The 18,779-nt window shown below is 41.3% G+C and overlaps 2 protein-coding genes across 2 annotated transcripts; one reads left to right on the top strand and one right to left on the bottom strand.

Moving 5' to 3' along the window:
• Positions 1 to 196: 196 nt before the first annotated feature.
• On the bottom strand, positions 197 to 13,773 carry si:dkey-238i5.2 (uncharacterized). The gene is made up of 17 exons (XM_026996605.3): positions 11,532 to 13,773; positions 9,974 to 10,129; positions 9,660 to 9,721; positions 9,346 to 9,457; positions 9,127 to 9,207; positions 8,713 to 8,828; positions 7,857 to 7,980; positions 7,429 to 7,544; positions 7,252 to 7,342; positions 6,814 to 7,143; positions 6,380 to 6,511; positions 6,017 to 6,172; positions 5,527 to 5,744; positions 4,924 to 5,098; positions 3,633 to 4,835; positions 1,053 to 2,457; positions 197 to 794 (listed from the first exon to the last, which is right to left on the bottom strand). The coding sequence occupies exons 1-17, from the start codon at positions 11,934 to 11,936 to the stop codon at positions 754 to 756; spliced, it is 4,923 nt and encodes a 1,640-aa protein (XP_026852406.2). The 5' UTR covers positions 11,937 to 13,773; the 3' UTR covers positions 197 to 753.
• A 981-nt stretch (positions 13,774 to 14,754) lies between these two features.
• rrp36 (ribosomal RNA processing 36) lies at positions 14,755 to 17,524 on the top strand. Its single transcript, XM_026997015.3, has 8 exons — positions 14,755 to 14,866; positions 15,176 to 15,589; positions 15,761 to 15,896; positions 16,329 to 16,395; positions 16,494 to 16,598; positions 16,677 to 16,751; positions 16,883 to 17,000; positions 17,159 to 17,524. Exons 2-8 carry the CDS (start codon positions 15,184 to 15,186, stop codon positions 17,293 to 17,295), a joined length of 1,044 nt encoding a protein of 347 aa, XP_026852816.2. The 5' UTR covers positions 14,755 to 14,866; positions 15,176 to 15,183; the 3' UTR covers positions 17,296 to 17,524.
• The last annotated feature ends 1,255 nt before the right edge of the window (positions 17,525 to 18,779 follow it).

The following is an 18,779-nucleotide window of genomic DNA, read 5'->3' as shown; positions in this document are numbered from 1 at the left end:
ATAATGATTTAATGACACCGAAACACTTGGCATGCTCCATTAAATGTGGTATAATAAAAGACACTGGGCTGCTATCATTGTGAAACTGGGCCAGTGAAATGTGCCACTACCAACACTACACACATGGACACTGGGCTTATTTTCATCTTATGCAAACCCGTAAAATTTGAACACGCAAGCGCTTCTCATAGCGAAGTGATTTATTTATTTTTTTATTATTATTATTATTTTGCAGTCTTGACTTTAAATCCCGTTGACCCCCAGATCAGCTGTTATGGGAGTGGTGGAACACAACATAAGCGGATGCAAATCCACCTCTCTTCCGGTTTTTTGCTTTTCCCTGCGATACTGCCGGTGTACCGCAGTCGTGCGGCGAGTGCGCCATCTGATGGTGGCTCACAGGCAGCGGCCGTGTTTTTGACGCAAAAACTCACGCAAATGCTGATTATGTTTAGTGTGCAGTTGGAGATTAGATTAGATGATTCTGGGGAATATTGTAAATATGTGACAGTTGTTGTACAACAGATCTCAAGGTTGTGTAACTGCACAAATAATGAATTCGTGTAAACTGAAATATAGTGTCGTCTTACACCAGCTTACAACCCCTTAAATCTTGATTTAAAAAAAAAAAATCTTTGCAACATTATTAACAAATGCTAAGCCTACAAATAAATTATACAAATGTACTTTAAAGTAATATGGCTGTAATATGCCAGATGTATGAAATATTATCTTGAGTTCCATTCCATGGAGTCAGAGTGCCACTGGTCCTTTGTCGTTTCTCACAGAAAACCCTGTAAAAATAAAAAATAAAAAAAAAATCTGAGATAAGATACTAGTTTCTATTTCACCATAAACTGGTATATTACATTTTGTTTGCATTTCAGTTTAAATCAAGCCAGTGGCATTTTTACAAATGCCATGTGACCTTATGGCCTTGTTGTTTTACTTAATTCAAAAGAATTTAAATGCAAGAAAAAGTCACTCTTATTAAACTAGCATTACAATAACAGAGTACAAAAGAATGAAAACACACAACTGCTTATAAACACCTGATACAGCCGTCTTGTGGCCAGTTCCTCTCCCAGTGTCCCAGCCTGATGCAATGTCGTCTGTTTTTCCTTTCCAGATATCCTTCAGTTCCTCCTCATCCTCCAGGAACTGCTGGTGAGTAAACCGCGGCACTGTGGCCATGTTGTCTGTCTCCGCAGCTGCTGCGGACGCCACGAGCCCCTCATCTGGAGCAGAGCAGCACACTGCACATTCTCTCTCTCCGCAAACTACTACACGCTTCAGCTTGCTTGAGCCCAGACTTGAATCAGCCAGCTGGATTGGACCTTTCACTCCTAACAAGACAGAATTCGTCTGAGAATTCCACTGCAAGTGTCCGGACATGTGGTACACATGCGTATTCAGATCCTTGATCCTGGTGTGAACACTAAGGCAATTGTGCTTGTATGATGAAGAGTTGCAAAGCAGACTGTAAGAGCTAGCTGTGGGGTCACTCACTGTGAAAGGTTCCTTTAACTCAATGCATTGTTCATCATTGGTGTGTTGCTCAAAGTCTTGGTGTTTTCCTTTAACTTCCAAATGACCATGTTCCATAGCAGATCTCATCTTCTCACATTCTGCTTGAGATCTTAGTTGGGTTTTGTCAGGTTGTTGGTCCTTTTTCTCAGAAATAGGACTGAATAATACTTTGTCTAACATATGAAATGCTTCATGGTCTGGTTGCATTAGTGAATTATTATCAGTAACTGGTTGCATCTCTACCTGTGCTTGTGGTGTGTGCTGCAGAATCAGACTTGGCTCGGCGCCTCCTGCCAGTGAAGGTTGGTTGTTTGAGTCGGTTACACCTGAACTGGCTGAAGAATATTCACCCTTCACAGGGCTCTGCACATGTGAAGCACTATGGCAAAGCACTTTGACATCCTGGGGTAGCGAAACTCTGAGAGTGGACCCCAGGGACAGATAAGGGCACATGTTATTGTTTGGTTTGCTGGGTATCTCCACTTTTGATAGCAAGTTGTCCCTCAAAGCATTATCTGGGTATGGTTCTTCTGTACATATCACACGAAATGAATCCTCTTTCTTAAACCCCTGGTGTTCAGTGTTGATGGGATGCCTCTTTCTACCTTCTGGCCAGGTGTTACATCTCCCTCGGAACCAGTGTGATGATGTATTGCAATGGGCACACTGAATAATGCTGAGGGTCATGTGTCTCCGGCGGTTGGTTCTCATTGGTTGTTCCAAGCCCACAGAATCTGCCTTGGGTGTCTCACAGCTCTGAGGGGATATTACTCCATACAAGCTTGGATGGGGGAATGAGGAAGATGAAGGTGATTGAGAGCAGGGTGAGAAAGATGAAGACGGTAGGGACACTGCTGCACTTTCCTCCATCTCTGATGGTCTGTCTGTGAGTTTGGAAACGTCTGTAACATGCAGATATGTGGTTACCTGGGGCAGGACAGGAAAGCAAAGACAATCAGATGCCACCTTGTGCATCCCTTTTGGGAAGTTTTAGCCAACAAAGACACAACGCAGTAGGATAAAACAGGACACAAACTATATCTGATCTAAAAATGTAAATATAGATAAAGGTATATGATCAATGTAAATACGGATACACCTATATGATATTCAGTCCACACATAGAGCTGCGCAAATGGAGCAGATATATGCTTCAATGTGAAGATATTTAGAATGTATAGACTGCATGTAAAAACCCAAGGGTTCCCTTTTAACAGTGCAATTTAAAGTGCTGTGATATGTATTACATAAAAAGGAGCACTTTACTCTGTGTTGTAAAACTGCTATATTGGTTGTGCAGCTCTAAAACATACCATGATCTAAATGAGGATTAGACATAGTACAGGGTAATAAAGATATGCATGTACAGCAGGTAGAAACTACATTTGAAAACATAAAATCTAAAAATTAATCTGTAAAAAGTATGCATCAATAACATTGTACTATGTGGTTAAACGTGAGTGCTAAGACAGTGTTGTACAGAGACGAACATAGCGATACAGCAGCTGAAATTATATGCCATACTTAAATTAGTTGCCATACTTAAATGATCTGCCATTTATCTGTGTGTGTACAACATGTACCCAGGTGTGGCAGCAGCTTGATTCTGACTAATGGGATTATATGACGAATGAATACACCTTTTGTGTGGCAATGGAGAACCTCATGCTGCATTCCAGCTCAAACTGCAGTTGAGCCAGAGCTCCTCTCCCTACTGGGAGGTATTTACAGCAGCCAGTACCATGGAAACCCTGAGGAAACCTTGAGGAAACTTTGAGGAAACTGAAGAATTTCGAGTCTGAGTAAATATTTCCACCACATGGGGCAGGATGTACTGTGCAGTGAATAACATGCACACACTGACATACACATCACCAGTGGCATGCAGACACTGATAAACACACCCCCAGTAACATGCACACACTGACATACACACCCCCAGTGGCATGCAGACACTGATATACACACCCCCAGTGGCATGCAGACACTGATAAACACACCCCCAGTAAGATACACACACCCAGGTATGAATGTGGGTGATCTCTGATCTCATCTTGGTATGTTTGTGAAGCTTAACATACTCTGTTTGTATCTCTACGTACCCTGTGGGTTCCCTCAGCTGCCAGCTGTGTCTGGTTGTTGCTTGATGACTGTGGCTTTTTGCCAGACAACCGCTGGTCCTTCATGTGATTTGTTTTGGGTGACTGTAGAATAAGCTGTGAACTGTGTTGGCCACAGTTGCTAGATGTCTTTTCTTTTCCACTTTTACACAAATGGTTCTGCAATTGATCCAAGTTTTGGGGTGATGCGAAACATATTTCATCATTACCTATCAATTGTTTCTTCTCTGCTAAGTGAATTTCTGAGTCACCAGACTCTGGTATGTTGTTTAATAACTGATGATATATCGGAGTAGTTCTTGGCAGCTGCTGCCGTTGAACATGACGAGTAGCTGGTGATTCTGCACTGTGTTTCTGCTCTGTTCTCTGCTCTTTGTTGTTTGTTGGTGACTCCAAATGGTTGCCTGGCGACTGGTGGTGTTGTATTTGCATCATGTTGCCTGGTGACTGGTGGTGTTGTACTTGCATCATATTTGGTGACTGTTGCCATTCCAATTCTTCATTGGATAGTGATTGTTGCCTTTGTATCTGAATGTTGCCAAGTGACTGTTGCTTCAGTGTTTGATTGACTGTTCTATCTGACTGTTGCATCTGAAAAATGTCTTGCGATGGTTGCACGTGTGCTGGGTTTGTTTGCGATTGCTGAACATGTGCTGGGTTTGTTTGTGATGGTTGCATGTGTGCAGGGTTTGTTTGCGATGGTTGTACATGTGCTGGATTTGTTTGCGATTGCTGCACGCATGCTGGGTTTGTATCCTTTTTCTGTTCTTTGCTATGACCGATGACTGATTCATTGCAGAGTTGCAGACCTCCAGAGTTAGTGATTGATGACTGTTGACATTGTGTCTTGTTTCTTCCTGGTAGCAGCTGTGCATGTTCTTCCCGGCTGCTAAGTGAAGGTGGTTTAAACACTTGCCTAATACATGCTGACTGGTCATCGGAGCTGAGGATGAGGCGAATGCTACTGCTCAGAGAGCTGTGGACAGGGTAGGACTCCTGGACCGCAAGCCCAGGGAAATCCACCTTTATTCCAAGTTCCATTGCAGTACTCTGCATCTCCTCTCTCTTCAGTGGATCCATATTTACAAAAAGGTTCTTCTTTTGACTAAGCTGCTCTCTCTGAGTTTTCCAGTTGGCCTGAATCCATCCCAACATTCCCCTCAGCTCCTCAGTCCTTTCCTTAATCTGAAAATGAAAAATGCATAATGATGACATCATTATCCTTGGCTGAGTAGCCAAAAACCAAAAATATAAAACACGACCAGCGACTCACAGTCTCCTTTGGGTAATTCCCTTCATCCTCTAGCCTCTGACCAGCTGCAGCCAGTTGATCAAACTCCAGCAGTTTCTGTTCAAGTCCACTGTTCATCTGCTGCACCTCTATGTCTTTCCACTGATCAGCAGTACTGCCTGATAGGATGGCAGATCTGGTGCTCTCTGTCCATTCACTATGGCACACACACACACACACACACAGACACACACACAGACACACACACACACACACACACACATGCACAAACACACACACATACATATACATATGCACATATGCAAAAACACACACACACACACACATACACACACACACACACATACATATGCATAAACACACATATACATATGCACAAAAACACACACATATACATATGCACAAAAACACACACATATACACACACACACACACACACACACACACACACACACACACACACACACACACATACATATAGATACACACACACACACACACACACACAGATTAATAGCAAGTCCACTGAAAAGCAGGCAGATGTCCAGAGTACTGTACTTCTCTGACAGAAATTGTGTTAAAGTAGTGTATAATAGTGACTGATATCTGTGGCATCTGTCATACATCAGTTCCAGGTAGCTGGTAAAATAGTCCCGTAATTGGTTGAATTTAGCCAGACGTTCTCTGTTCTCTTCCATGTTGTGACGCACTTCTTCCCAGATTTGCAGGACTGGCTGAACTTCCCCTGTGAGAAGTTCATCCATGTCTCCGAGAGGAACCTGGAGTGACCTCACCAAAATCTCCATGCCTTCCACCTCCCTTTCAATGAGGAGATAGTCAACCTAATAAGGACACATTTCACATTTGGAGGAGCTTAAGAACCAGGAAATAGTGGCTGTGTTGAACAGATTAATTACAATATGACACTTCTGTTTACTTGCAATGTAATATTTCAAAATGGAGCGTTATGTGTGGCCATCCTCCTTAATATACAGAATATGAAAATATGTTGGAATTTGCATAAATAAAAGCTGTATTCACCAAATAGTTCTTGATAATCACCAAATATCCTAACTGGAGTTGATGCAGCTAGAGGTAATATAGAGAGACTGACCTCCAAACCATCCTGCTGTTCCTGTAGACATCCCACTCCACAATGTTCTGGGTCACAAAGTATGAACACGTCAGCCTCCATGTCCAGCATATCCATGCTGAGCTCAGCACAGTGTGCGAGATGCTCGTTCATGCGTAGAGTTAATGTAGACAGCTGCTAAACAACATTCAGGAGACATTATACACCAACACCAACATGCTCTCAATACCTGTTTATGAGTTTGATTGTCATCATAATAATAAAATAAAAAAAACAAGTGGGTCACTACATTACGAATTATATGCATATTCAGGGAAATTGCTTTGTTGTTTGTATATTTTAAGGTTTTTAAACAAAGTAGGAGACAAGGATCTCATCCCACACCAGGTTTAGTAGCTCCTGATTTGATTGGCCTTGGTTGTGGGCACACACACATTTATTCAGATCACCGGACACACCCGGAAATGCCTCATTACATTCAGAGATTCCAGAGCCATTCTGAAGAGCTGGAGAATCCTAAAAAAACACAGTGCTGTGAGTGCTTTTCAAGTTGAATGAAAGCTTTTACACAAGTCTCATAATTACTGAATTATTAACTAATCTAAATAAATAATACACTCTAATCTGAGTGAAGTAGATGTGCAATTTAAGATTTATTTCCATTCAGTAGTTACACTTTTGTGATAAAATGGTCAATAAATTGTTGTTTTCATGTTTCCTCCAAATTTTAACAAGACTAGTTTGAAATCAAGGTCAAAAGCAAGAATTCAAATCATCATTTATAACATTTAGTTTAATTAATACATCTCGAGACTAACCCTGTGATCCAGAAGCTCGAGAAACTTTTCAAGCATTCCAGATCTGCACTCCTCCACATTCTTTGGGGGATGGTTTGCATAGGGGAGTTCTAGAAACATCTGTGCTGTCTCATCATCTGTCAGATGAAACTCCTTGTCTGCTGGGTGTTCTGGGTGTGCTGGGTCTGGTGCTATCACCAGCTCATATCTCTTCCTCAGTCCCTCCCAAAGTACTTCCATCTGGCCTAGGAGCTCCTCATTCTCGGAGCTTCTGTGTTCCTGTGAGTGCTTTGAGCTCTCCTCATCCTCACCAAGTGGAACACATATGTGGGTTTCCAACAATGACTGGGACTATAATGAAGGGAAGAGAAACAGAGTAACAAATGGTAAATCAACATGAGGAACAAATGCAGCTAGACTGTTTGGCATTTCTCCCATCACAAACCAAAACAAACTTACAACACTGTCAGCTGATGTGCTGAACTCGGTTAACGGTTGTCTGAAAGGCTTTTGTGGGGTTAAGCAGTCCAGCAGTCCCAGCTGGTCCCTGCTGTAGAGCAAACACACGCTCTTAGCAAACCTCACACTTTTTAAACAGAACCTGAAAATGAAAGCAAGGTTGATCACCATCTGCACCTTTCTGAGTTTTCAGTGATACTGTTCGTTCTGCGGCAGTTCGGTCCGGCCAGGGGACCCGGGCTCTCTGAGGAGGGCTCTTCAGTGAGACTTAGCATTCTATACACCCATGGGTCCTGAAACCATTACACATAAAGACATCAAAATGTTAACTTTTTCAGTACTTTTTCAATATTGCCCTGTAGCATCTGTAACATCACTTATTCCCAAGTCATCCAATAACAATAGTGCTCGTTATTTCCATGTTGTCCAATGATAGTAGTGCTTGTTGTATCTGAATATGTTTTGGGTTAGCTGCCAAGGTGGGGGATGGGCAAATCTAAAGAAACAGGACTTTTTAAACAATTTAAATAATATTATTAAATAAGATATTAATAAATAAAATAAGTGAAGATTTACAGGGATCTCTTGTAGAGAAATATTCTAACCTCAGCTCCTCGCAGACGGTTTTGTTCCTCTTTGACGTGTTTTTCCATTACACCATGAGGTTCAGGCTCAGCAGAGTTCTGTGCTGCAGTTATTTGAGTGTTACCATCTCCCTTGCCTAACCCGCTATGAAAGAAAAGGACATTTCTGATGTAAGTAATACCAAATATTTATCATCTGCATCTTACATTTTTAAGTCTAAACAAATCAAACATAAAGAGTCAAACATTAGAACCTTCACAGACAGGATGCAGAACAAAGATGTCAGATCAGACCAAAGCTTCCTTCAAGACTCGATCTTTAAAACACTACAGGTAGTTTACAGGTGTGCTTGTCATGTGTGCTGTGTGATCTTAACCCTGACACCTGTGCAGTGATGGTTTTGTTGGAAGGAACCTGCTGTTGTTGGCAGGATAGGTAAAAAATGAGGTCACCCACCATTTCAAAGATTAGTACATGCTTTCAGGAAAGGTTGACATCTTAAGAAGGAATGATGAATGAATCTGCTGAAAGCAGAGAAGGGTGTAGGTCTGTGCATGAGGTATAGAGTGTAGGTGTGTACATGAGGTGTAGATTGTAGGTCTGTAAATGAAGTGTAGGATGTAGGTGTGTACATGAGGTGTAGAGTAGGTCTGTACATGAAGTGTAGGGTGTAGGTCTGTACATGAAGTGTAGGGTGTAGGTCTGGACATATTTTACAGATTTTATTCATACAGATTGCTATCTAGGGAAAAAAAAAATTCTACTTTAAAACTATTCACTAATTTCCAATAATCATAAGCAACTGCAAACAGCCCAGCGGGGTCGGCGTGTCCACATCTGCCCCTGTTAAGGTAGAAAGGTGGGACCCTCTCTTACCCGACAGCATCCTGGACCACAGCCCAGCTCTCCTTCACCTCAGCCTGCTTGCGTGCCACTCGGCTGGCCAGGACTGGGTGGATGGTGGAGAGCAAAGCTGCAGATTCGTTCAGCATCTGAGAACAGGGTTGTCCATTGGCGGGGGGGGGTGTGGGAGTTAGGGTTGTTGTGGAAGGAAATGACACAATTCATTTGGAGCTGATGTGTTACACACACACAGCAAAATGTGACCCAAAGGTAAAACTACAAACTACTTTTTGTTGGAGCAGTGATTTGCTGTTCTGGTGCCAGAAGGAGAAGGTGAAATTACATAAGCAATATGACTACTGTCATATCAAGTGCTTTTGAAATCCGCACATTCCTAGATTAGAATTTATGTACAAATAAATAATATCTCGTAATGTATATATGTACCTTGATCTGACTAGATATTTTTCTGATCTCATTCTCCTTCCTGTCTCCACTTTGGAGATTTGTTGCATGTAGACTACTCTTCTGAAAAACATGAATGATATACAATGAAAAAAACCTAATAAAATGAGCAGCTTAAACCATTACATCACACAGGGTAGTTTGTCAGGGTATACATCTCAGTGTGACTAGGGTAAGAGTTGTCCTAACAGTCTCCCTGACCTTGCTATTAATGGTGTTTATGATGGCGTCTGCGTGATGATAAAACGCTGATACATCCAGTGCCAGAACAAGCTCCTGCTGCTCTTGGAAAATAGTCCTGATCTTCAACCATCTGTTGTAGGAGTAAACTAGAATCACTGACAAGTTATTATGACCCAATAACAAAACAAAATAGTTAATAATAATAATAATAATAATAATAATTATTATTATTATTATTATTATTATTGTTGTTGTTGTTGTTATTGCTATAATCATCATCTGATCAGTATAAGTTGAGCTTTTGTAAACATTCCCTCTATTTTAAGTCTTACGATTTGTCAGTGCACTCTCCCACCACAGTGGCCTTCTTTAGAACAACCCCCTCTGCATCATCCTGGTTCAACAGAAAAGTTGTTACATCTGTTAGAATTCTGCATGAATAACACTGTGGAAGACTGGGGAAGACACAGGAACACTGCAGGAAAAATGAGGAAGACCGAGGAACACTGAGGAAGATTGAGGAAAACACAGGAACACTGCAGGAAGACTGAGGAACACTGAGGAAGACTGTGGAAAACTGAGGAAAACTGAGGAAGACTAAGGAAGGCTGAGGAATGCTATGTCAGTGAACTGATGTTCCTTTCACCTTCAAGTCAAGACTTGTCGTCAGTTGTATGAGTGAATTCTCAAAGTCCTTGAGGTCTCGCTCCTGGCTGATAGATGCATCACCAGGGTGCTCAATTGGGAATGCTGGGATTCCATAATCATACTGAAGATTTTTCATCTTCCTCCATGGTTCTGTCTAAACAAAATAAAGCCAAAATCAAAACAAACAAAATTTTGAGAGTTTTGAGTTCAAGCATCAGGGGCGATATCTTACTCTGCCACCTCTTTGAGGACACTTTTCTGGTAAAAATGCATTTAACCATTGTTTATATAACATACAAAGGAGTTATGTTTTTCATGGGTAACATTTCTAAACAGTAATCTAATAATTAATGCTCCTTGTCTGTTTTTGATCACTGTGCAGTGAAAAAACATTCTGCAACAATGACCTCATGCTGTTCATTGACAGATGGGTTTCTTTTATCTCCCCCAAAACTCTTAGATCATCTAAAGCAACCACAAGTACATCATCCTGCCAGCACAGATCTGTCAGTACTGCATCGTACTGCATCTGAACCATGTGACAGCTGGTGGGTTCTGGCAATGTGCACCTTTGTTCTGGTTCATACTGTACAGAATAGACTAGTAAATGCTGATAATTAGAAGATATGCCAAACCATTCATTTAAAACAAGAGTCTTCATCAAAACATGAACTTTCTTGGCCAGTTTTTTTTATGGTGTATCTGTGTATAAGACACTGAGACTTCATGTTTTCTGCGTGTGCTGCACAGTGAGGTAACCACACCCCTTTGGCCCACCTGTAGCCTATGGACGCGTACTCTGCCAAATACTGATCTCATCCTAAAGTAATGGCTCTTTTTGTTGCAAGCCTTATTTTAATTTCTACCGTTGTCTATGTTTGTAATGAGTGCACATGCTAAAGCCAACACAAACCGCACAATGCAGGTGATAAACATCAAACCCTCTACAATGGATGTCATATGTGAACAAACCTAAAATACATGTTAAGGTACAGTAATCCTGTAGCACTCAAACTATGCTTTCTGCTAAATGAAATAGTAACATTTCAGATATTTCTAGAGCAGCAAAATGGATTTATAAGGGATTTTCAGACCACAGATATTAAATGCATCTTATTCTCTTAATGCCCTTCCCTATATACCTGATATACCTTTTTTACCATGCTTGTGAAAAATGTGCCCTAAATCCTTTCGTTAGCTCTTGAAACATGTGGTGGATTATTTTTGTATGGAAATTACCAGTTCATCTGAGCTGTGGGTGCGTAATGAGGGACTGAGCTATGATCTCATCTCTGGAAGTGCAGCATGCAAAGCATGTAATAATCCAGATTTTTCCCACTTCCAGTGAGAGCCAATACACCGTATTTATACTGTTTTTTCAGTCCTAGGGAAAAGCTCTGCAGTTCTGCAGTTCACAAGGAAAATGTTTTTAATGGTTCACTGAACGAGCTTTACAAACCACAGTGCAAAACTCAGAATTAGAAAATTATAGAATGAAAGAATTAGAACAACAGAAATATGAGTTTCCCATATAAATCTAAAAAATAATATCTTACCTCTAATAGTGGGAAGGACTTGTCAACAAATTTCCTCTCAATGTGTTTTTGTTTTTCAGCTGAGCTTTGCCTCTGGTTAGGCTCACATGTGCTGGGGCATTTAGTCAGATTTATGACAGCACAGTCATGCTCCATCTCAGTCATCCCACAGATGGCGATTTTCCTGATGGACCTCAAGGAAGCCGCTGGAGAGACCGAGTCCCTCTCCTCCTCAGATCCATCTTCAATAGCTGTAGGATTATGTTTCGTGGACTCTGTCTGTCCATGGCTAAGTGACATTCTGTCATTCGTGTCTCTGCTTTCCAGAGCTGGAGCAGGAAGGACGATGTCCACACAGTCGTGACATTTAGCTCCATTAGGGACAGACAGTTTAGTCCCAATGGTGAAAGGCTGGATTTTCTTCATTGTCCCTTCTGATGCTCTTTTGTCTCCAGATTATTTAGAGATTGTACTCATTAGGTAGTCAAGGACAAAAAAAAACCCAAAAAACACCACCTACCTCAGAGGAAAAAGACAATCATTTAGAGAGACGCACTTAGCCAGTTGTGACCTGTGACTTTAGTCCAGCACTGACTGATTGCAGAAACACATGCTACAGAGATGTAGTCCAGTCAGAGCCGAGGAGATGTCTGCCACTGAGCAAGCAACAGCATGCAGAGGGAAATAAATCCACAAAAAAAGGGAAAGTAACTAGTGCAAAGTCTGAGCTTGCTGGTCCGCAAAAAGACAGAGAGAAGGAAAGAGAGGAGGACACAGAAATAGAGAGTGGGATGTGGGGAAGGGGGGCAGAGAGAGAGAGAGAGAAGGAAAAAGAAAAAAAGTTTTGTTAAAGCAGAGTGAGGTCATCACTCTCGGTCCCGTCCTGGGTTGGGTAGAGGGAGACTTCTGTTAACTCTGGCTGAGTTGGTTAGGCAGAGGGAGTGCACTGTTAATGTTGGCTGGGTTAGTTAGACGGAGAGGACTGTTAATGTTGGCTGGGTTAGTTAGACGGAGAGGACTGTTAACGTTGGCTGGGTTAGTTAGACGGAGAGGACTGTTAACGTTGGCTGGGTTAGTTAGACGGAGAGGACTGTTAACGTTGGCTGGGTTAGTTAGACGGAGAGGACTGTTAACGTTGGCTGGGTTAGTTAGACGGAGAGGACTGTTAACGTTGGCTGGGTTAGTTAGACGGAGAGGACTGTTAACGTTGGCTGGGTTAGTTAGACGGAGAGGACTGTTAACGTTGGCTGGGTTAGTTAGACGGAGAGGACTGTTAACGTTGGCTGGGTTAGTTAGACGGAGAGGACTGTTAACGTTGGCTGGGTTAGTTAGACGGAGAGGACTGTTAACGTTGGCTGGGTTAGTTAGACGGAGAGGACTGTTAACGTTGGCTGGGTTCGTTAGACGGAGAGGACTGTTAATGTTGGCTGGGTTAGTTAGACGGAGAGGACTGTTAACGTTGGCTGGGTTAGTTAGACGGAGAGGACTGTTAACGTTGGCTGGGTTAGTTAGACGGAGAGGACTGTTAACGTTGGCTGGGTTAGTTAGACGGAGAGGACTGTTAACGTTGGCTGGGTTAGTTAGACGGAGAGGACTATTAACGTTGACTGTGTTGCTTAGGCAGAGGGAGAGGACTATTAACTCTGGCTGTAAAAACTTCCTCTCAATATAAAAAGCTGAGGCTGTGGGGCAGAACATGCCTTGTTCCCCAGGGGCCCATGCTTTCACTCACAAATGGAGAGTGAGGTAATGTTTTTAGAGCAAACACACATCACCGGTGTTCTGAACATTTTCCTTTCTCTGTTTTCTTAACTGTGCCTTCCCACTCATACCCCTTTCTCTCTACTCATTTTGTTTCGTGATATGATGAATATTCATTATTGCAACTTCACCTCAGATACACGGTATTTTTAATAAATGATGCACTATAAGTTGCTGAGAAGTAACAGTAAAATCTGCTCTCACTCTATAGCTAAAATAGTCATATGGTACCTAAACATTTATGCTTTCTAGATGCATGGTACTGTGTCTGTTGGAACACTTTTCTCAAAATATTTACAGAGCAGCAACAAGGAAATTTTTACACTTTCTGGCTGCAGCCACAGTCTGATGTGAACCAGGTGTCCAGTGCACCATGTTGGAATAAGCTATTGTAAAACTTACACTGCTGTGGGAATCAGTGTTACCATAATAGTACAAAGCAGTTATCTGCCCTCTTAGCCAAAAGAGGGCTGTATTCTATAGAACAGACACCAAGCTCAAGAAAACTTTAATAATCTACTATTAAAGTCATTTAGGATCTTTTGCCTCTAGATTGAAAACAAGTATGACTACATATACCAGATTGAAACAGTATAAAACATAAATGTACTTTCACTATTTATATTTAAAGCATATGCTTTTTTATGTAAAATGCATAAACCATTAGATTAAAATGCCTTTAAAAGACTATGAAACACATACATTCAATCAAGTGTGTCCAAACTTTTGACTGGTTCTGTATGTCAATACACTGATAAGCCTTAAAAACCACTGAGAAGTGAAGTAAATGATATCAATTATCTTGTTACAGAGATGGGATATATTAGGCAGCAAGTGAACAGTCAGTTCTTGGAGTTGATATGTGGGAAACATGGGAAAGCATACAGACAACTGAGCTTCTGCAGTTGTCTGTCAATTCTAGCTCTGGGAGAAAGACGTCAGAACACACAAGTTACACAGCTTGTTGCGTATGGGGCTGTGCAGCCGCAGAGTGCCCATGCTGACCCCTGTCTACCAACAAAAAACACCTCTAATGGACACACGAGCATCAGAACTGGACCATGACACACAGGACGAAAGGAGTATGGTCTGATGGATCACATTTTCTTTTACATCATGTGGATGGCTGGGAGCGTGTGCGTTACTTACCTGAGGAAGAGATGGATCCAGGACGTACCATGGGCAGAAGGCAAACTGGCAGATGAAGTGTGATGCTCTGGGGAATGTTCTCCTGGGAAAAACCTTGGGCCCTGGCATTCATGTGGATGTTACTTTGATGCATGCCACCTGCCTAAACATCATTGCAGACCAAGTACACCTTCATGTAATGGTATTCCCCAATGGCAGTGGCACCTCTCAGCAGGATAATGTACCCGACGACAAAAAATTCGTTAAGGAACGATTTGAGGAACATAAAAAAGTAGTTCAGGGTGCTGTCAAATTCCCCCTGATCGCAGTCCAATCAAGTTGCAATGTGCTGCAAGGCACGCAGGGGGCGGTAGTGGGCACATGGTCCATACGTGCTCCATGTGAGTGTGCCTGCTTCAGTCTTCGAGAGGTGTTTTGTTAATGTGCGTTAGCTACAATTCTTAAGGGTAAGTATCTCTAGCTTTATCTAATACTTTATCTGCGAGAGCCGTGCATGTGTTCGGGTATGCGTTTATGTAATTAAGTAAAAATGTTAAATATATTGGCCGAGAATAACCCGGAAATGGTTCTGCTGAAGATACAGCTAACTAGCTAGAGAGGTAGCAAAAGTCATAAGACAAATATATATATATATATATATATATAGTTATATATATATAGTTATATATATAAGACATTATAAGGCTCTCTGTGTGCTTCTTATAATGCTTTGTGTGTGATTGTCTCCGTTGTTACATCTAAAATAAATATTTCAGATATAGCTATGCCACGACCGTCTGTATGTTTGGCTTTATCGACGTCCGAGAAAAAACAAACCGCCCAGAAACACAAACCGAGTCCCGAGTCCCCACATGAAGTGACCTTTAAAAAGTCAAAAATAAAAAGCCCCGTAACAAAAAGGGCGTCAAACGTGGAGGAAAATGGCTCTGACGATGAAGGGGACGCCTCGGAGATGGAGAAGAACTTCGCTTTATTGACTCAAAAGGTCTCTTTGCAAGCGCCACAGGACGAAATAAGTGGAGGCGTCTCCGATGAAGATGTAACTGGCGAAAGGCACCAGGCGGTCTGTAGTAACACGAGTGGGTCAGATGAAGATGAAAACGTCTCCAAACCAGCGAGGGGACACGGAGTCGGTGACGAGTTATGCCCAAAGGACGACTTTACAAAAGGTAGCCAGCTGTTAAAGCGGCTCAGTCGTTGTGTATAACTCTTAAATATGCTGTGTAGGTTAGTAGTACTAGTAAATTGTGAATATCAGATATGGGTCTTTTTAGGAGGTTGTGTATTAACATCTGTGAGATGTGTAATCTAAATGGGGTTATTTATGTGTTTATAAACAGACCTGTCAGAGATGTCCTTTGAGAAGGTTCTGCAGCTGCAAAACAAAATGGGCACCAAGGCGTACAAAAAGATTGCTTATGGGACAATGAAAAACAGGCAGACTGGGGAAACGGTGAAACAACTCAGTAAACACAGGTATCAAGAGTCACACTGCAAACAGATATCAGAACTACTCACAGTCACACTGTAAATACAGATATTGGAGCTACTCATAGTCACTATAATGCAGTTATCAGCTATTCAGTCACAATGTAAATTCAGATATCAGTCACACTGTAAAAAGGTATTAGAGCTACTCAGTCAAACTGCAAACACAAGTATTGGAGCTACTTGAAGACAATCAGCAAACGGGTATCAAGAGCTACTCAATCTGCAAACACGGGTATTAGGGCTACTCATAAAACAAAATATGGAAATGATTATTAAGGCTACTCAAAGACACAAACCACAAACACAAGTATTGGGATACTCACTGTTAAACGTCATGTCTTTAACAGTAATAAAAATAGTTTGCATGTCTGTTTTTTTGTTCACAAGAGATACTTGTAATGTTTTTATATTTTACAGACCCCAAGAGATTTCTGCCAAGAAGACAGTTCCTTTTCTCAGAAAAGTAGTGCCTGTTAAGAAAACAGTAAGTTACTGAACTTCTAACACTAAAGTTCCTGAATCTGTATATCTTGCAATGACGTACATGCTGCATGTTAGGTTGTGTATAACACATTTTTACAGATCTTGAGGGATCCACGGTTTGATGACCTATCAGGGGAATTCAAACCAGAAGTGTTCAACCAAACTTACAAATTCATCAATGAAATCAGACAGCGAGAAGCAGAGGTGTGTTGAGAATCTTGATAATATGATAAATTTATAAGTTTCCTGTTATTCAGTCACTCCTGTTGAACTTTATTTTAGATGGTGAAAAAAAAAATGAAGAAAGTGAAGTCGAACATTAAAAGAGAAGAACTGAAGTATCTGCTTCAAAGGATGGTGTGTGCATTCCACATAAAAAGCCCACCATTTTATACCTGGAATTTTCTTTTTTTCCTTTCAGTGCTGTTGTAGTTATCTGTGTGTGTGTGTGTGTGTGTGTGTGCGTGTGTGCGTGTGTGTGCGTGCAGGAGAACCAAGAGCGTGGGAGGCAAAGACAGGAGCAGTATAGGCAGAAGGATCTTCAGTTTAAGAGGAAACAGAGAGAGTTGGTGCAACAGGGGCACAGACCATTCTACCTAAAGAAATGTAAATTAATTCATTTTCAACACCAAACTACTTTTTGTCTTGGTACATGTTTATGACTGGAAAAAAATCTCACTGGCTGATGACAGGATAATATTTTGACACTATGGTAGCGTAAACATTCTTGAGTGTAAATCCATTTATTTATTTATTGTCTTTAGCTGATAAGAAGAAACTGGAACTGGCTGAGAAGTACAGTCAACTGAAAAAGGGTGGGAAGCTGGAGAACTTCTTGAGCAAGAAACGGAAACGCAATGCCATCAAAGACCGCAGGAGGATGCCCCATCAGAAAAAATGATCTGGCATCACTTCAGTTAACTGAATGAACCAATGCATCTTTTATTGGACTGCTTTAGATGTGATACAGGAGGACCTGCACACTAGACTGATTAGGTTGTTTTGTGTCATAAGGACCTTAGATGTAGACTGTTCTTGGTATAAAACTATGAATATTGTATTTTGTTTATTTGCATGTGTTCAATGATCAATCATGAACATGGAAAAAAACGTATTTTGCTTCATTGAAATTGTTTGGATGTATTTTGTTTCACTACTTTAAAGGTGGCACTAGATGGAGCTGGACTTTGATACCACTTCTTAAATGCTTTATACCACCACTTAACATCTAAGGAGATTGCCGAGACTACTAAAATCAGGTTAAGAACTGCCTAACGCGTTATTAAAAAGTGGAAGGACAGTGGGGAAACATCTTCGAGGAAGGAAGGTGGTCGGAAAAAAATTAATTAAAAAAATTCATCATGATCGGCGATCACTTAAACGTGTGGTGAATTCAAATAGACAATTAGAACTCAGGGATATGTTTTAATAGTGAAAGAAAGAACATTTCCACATGCACTCTGCGAAGGGAAATCAAGGGATTGGGACTAAACAGCTGTGTCGCCTTAAGAAAACCACTTGTCAGAGAGGCTAACTGGCAAAAACGGCTTCAATTTGCTAGGGAGCATAAAGATTGGACTCTGGAGCAATGGAAGAAGGTCATGTGGTCTGATGAGTCCAGATTGACCCTGTTCCAGAGTGATGGGAACATCCGGGTAAGAAGAGAGGAGGCTAAGGTGATGCACCCATCATGCCTACTGCTTACCGTACAAGCCTGTGGGAGCAGTGCTATGATCTGGGGTTGCTGCAGTTAGTCAGGTCTAGGTTCAGCAACATTATGTGCCCAAAGAATGAGGTCAGCTGACTACCTGAATATACTGAATGAACAGGTTATTCCAACAATGGATTTTTTTTCTTCCCTGATGGAACGTGCATATTCCAAGATGACAGTGCCAGGATTAATCTGGCTCAAACTCTAAAAAAAATGGTTCGGGAGCATGAGACGACATTTTCACACATGGATTGGCCACCACAGAGTCCAGACCTGAACCCCATTGAGAATCTTTAGGATGTGCTGGAGAGGATTGCGCAGTGGTCCAAATCCCCCATCATCAATACAAGATCTTGGGGAAAAATTTATGCAACTGTGGACAGAAATAAATGTGACATTGTAGAAGCTTGTGGAAGTAATGCCACAGCAAATACATGCCATAATCAAAGCTAAAAGCGGTCCAATGAAATATTAGTGCGTGACCTTTTTTGTTTGGCCAGGCAGTGTATATCAGTGCAGTCAAGATACTGCACAAAATGTCAAAAGTAATGCTTTAACAAGTGCATTTTAGTTTTGATAGCAATCACTATCAAGTTATTTGTAGGTTTTAATAAGATATGTTTGATTACTCACAAAGCAAATTTGATTTGGCTGCCTCTCTAAAACATCAACAA

The sequence above is a fragment of the Electrophorus electricus genome, chromosome 26 (assembly GCF_041902795.1).
Source record: "Electrophorus electricus isolate QZ-2024a chromosome 26, ASM4190279v1, whole genome shotgun sequence".
NCBI classification, from domain to species: Eukaryota; Metazoa; Chordata; class Actinopteri; order Gymnotiformes; family Gymnotidae; genus Electrophorus; species Electrophorus electricus.
This window is presented reverse-complemented; position numbering and strand designations above follow the sequence as displayed.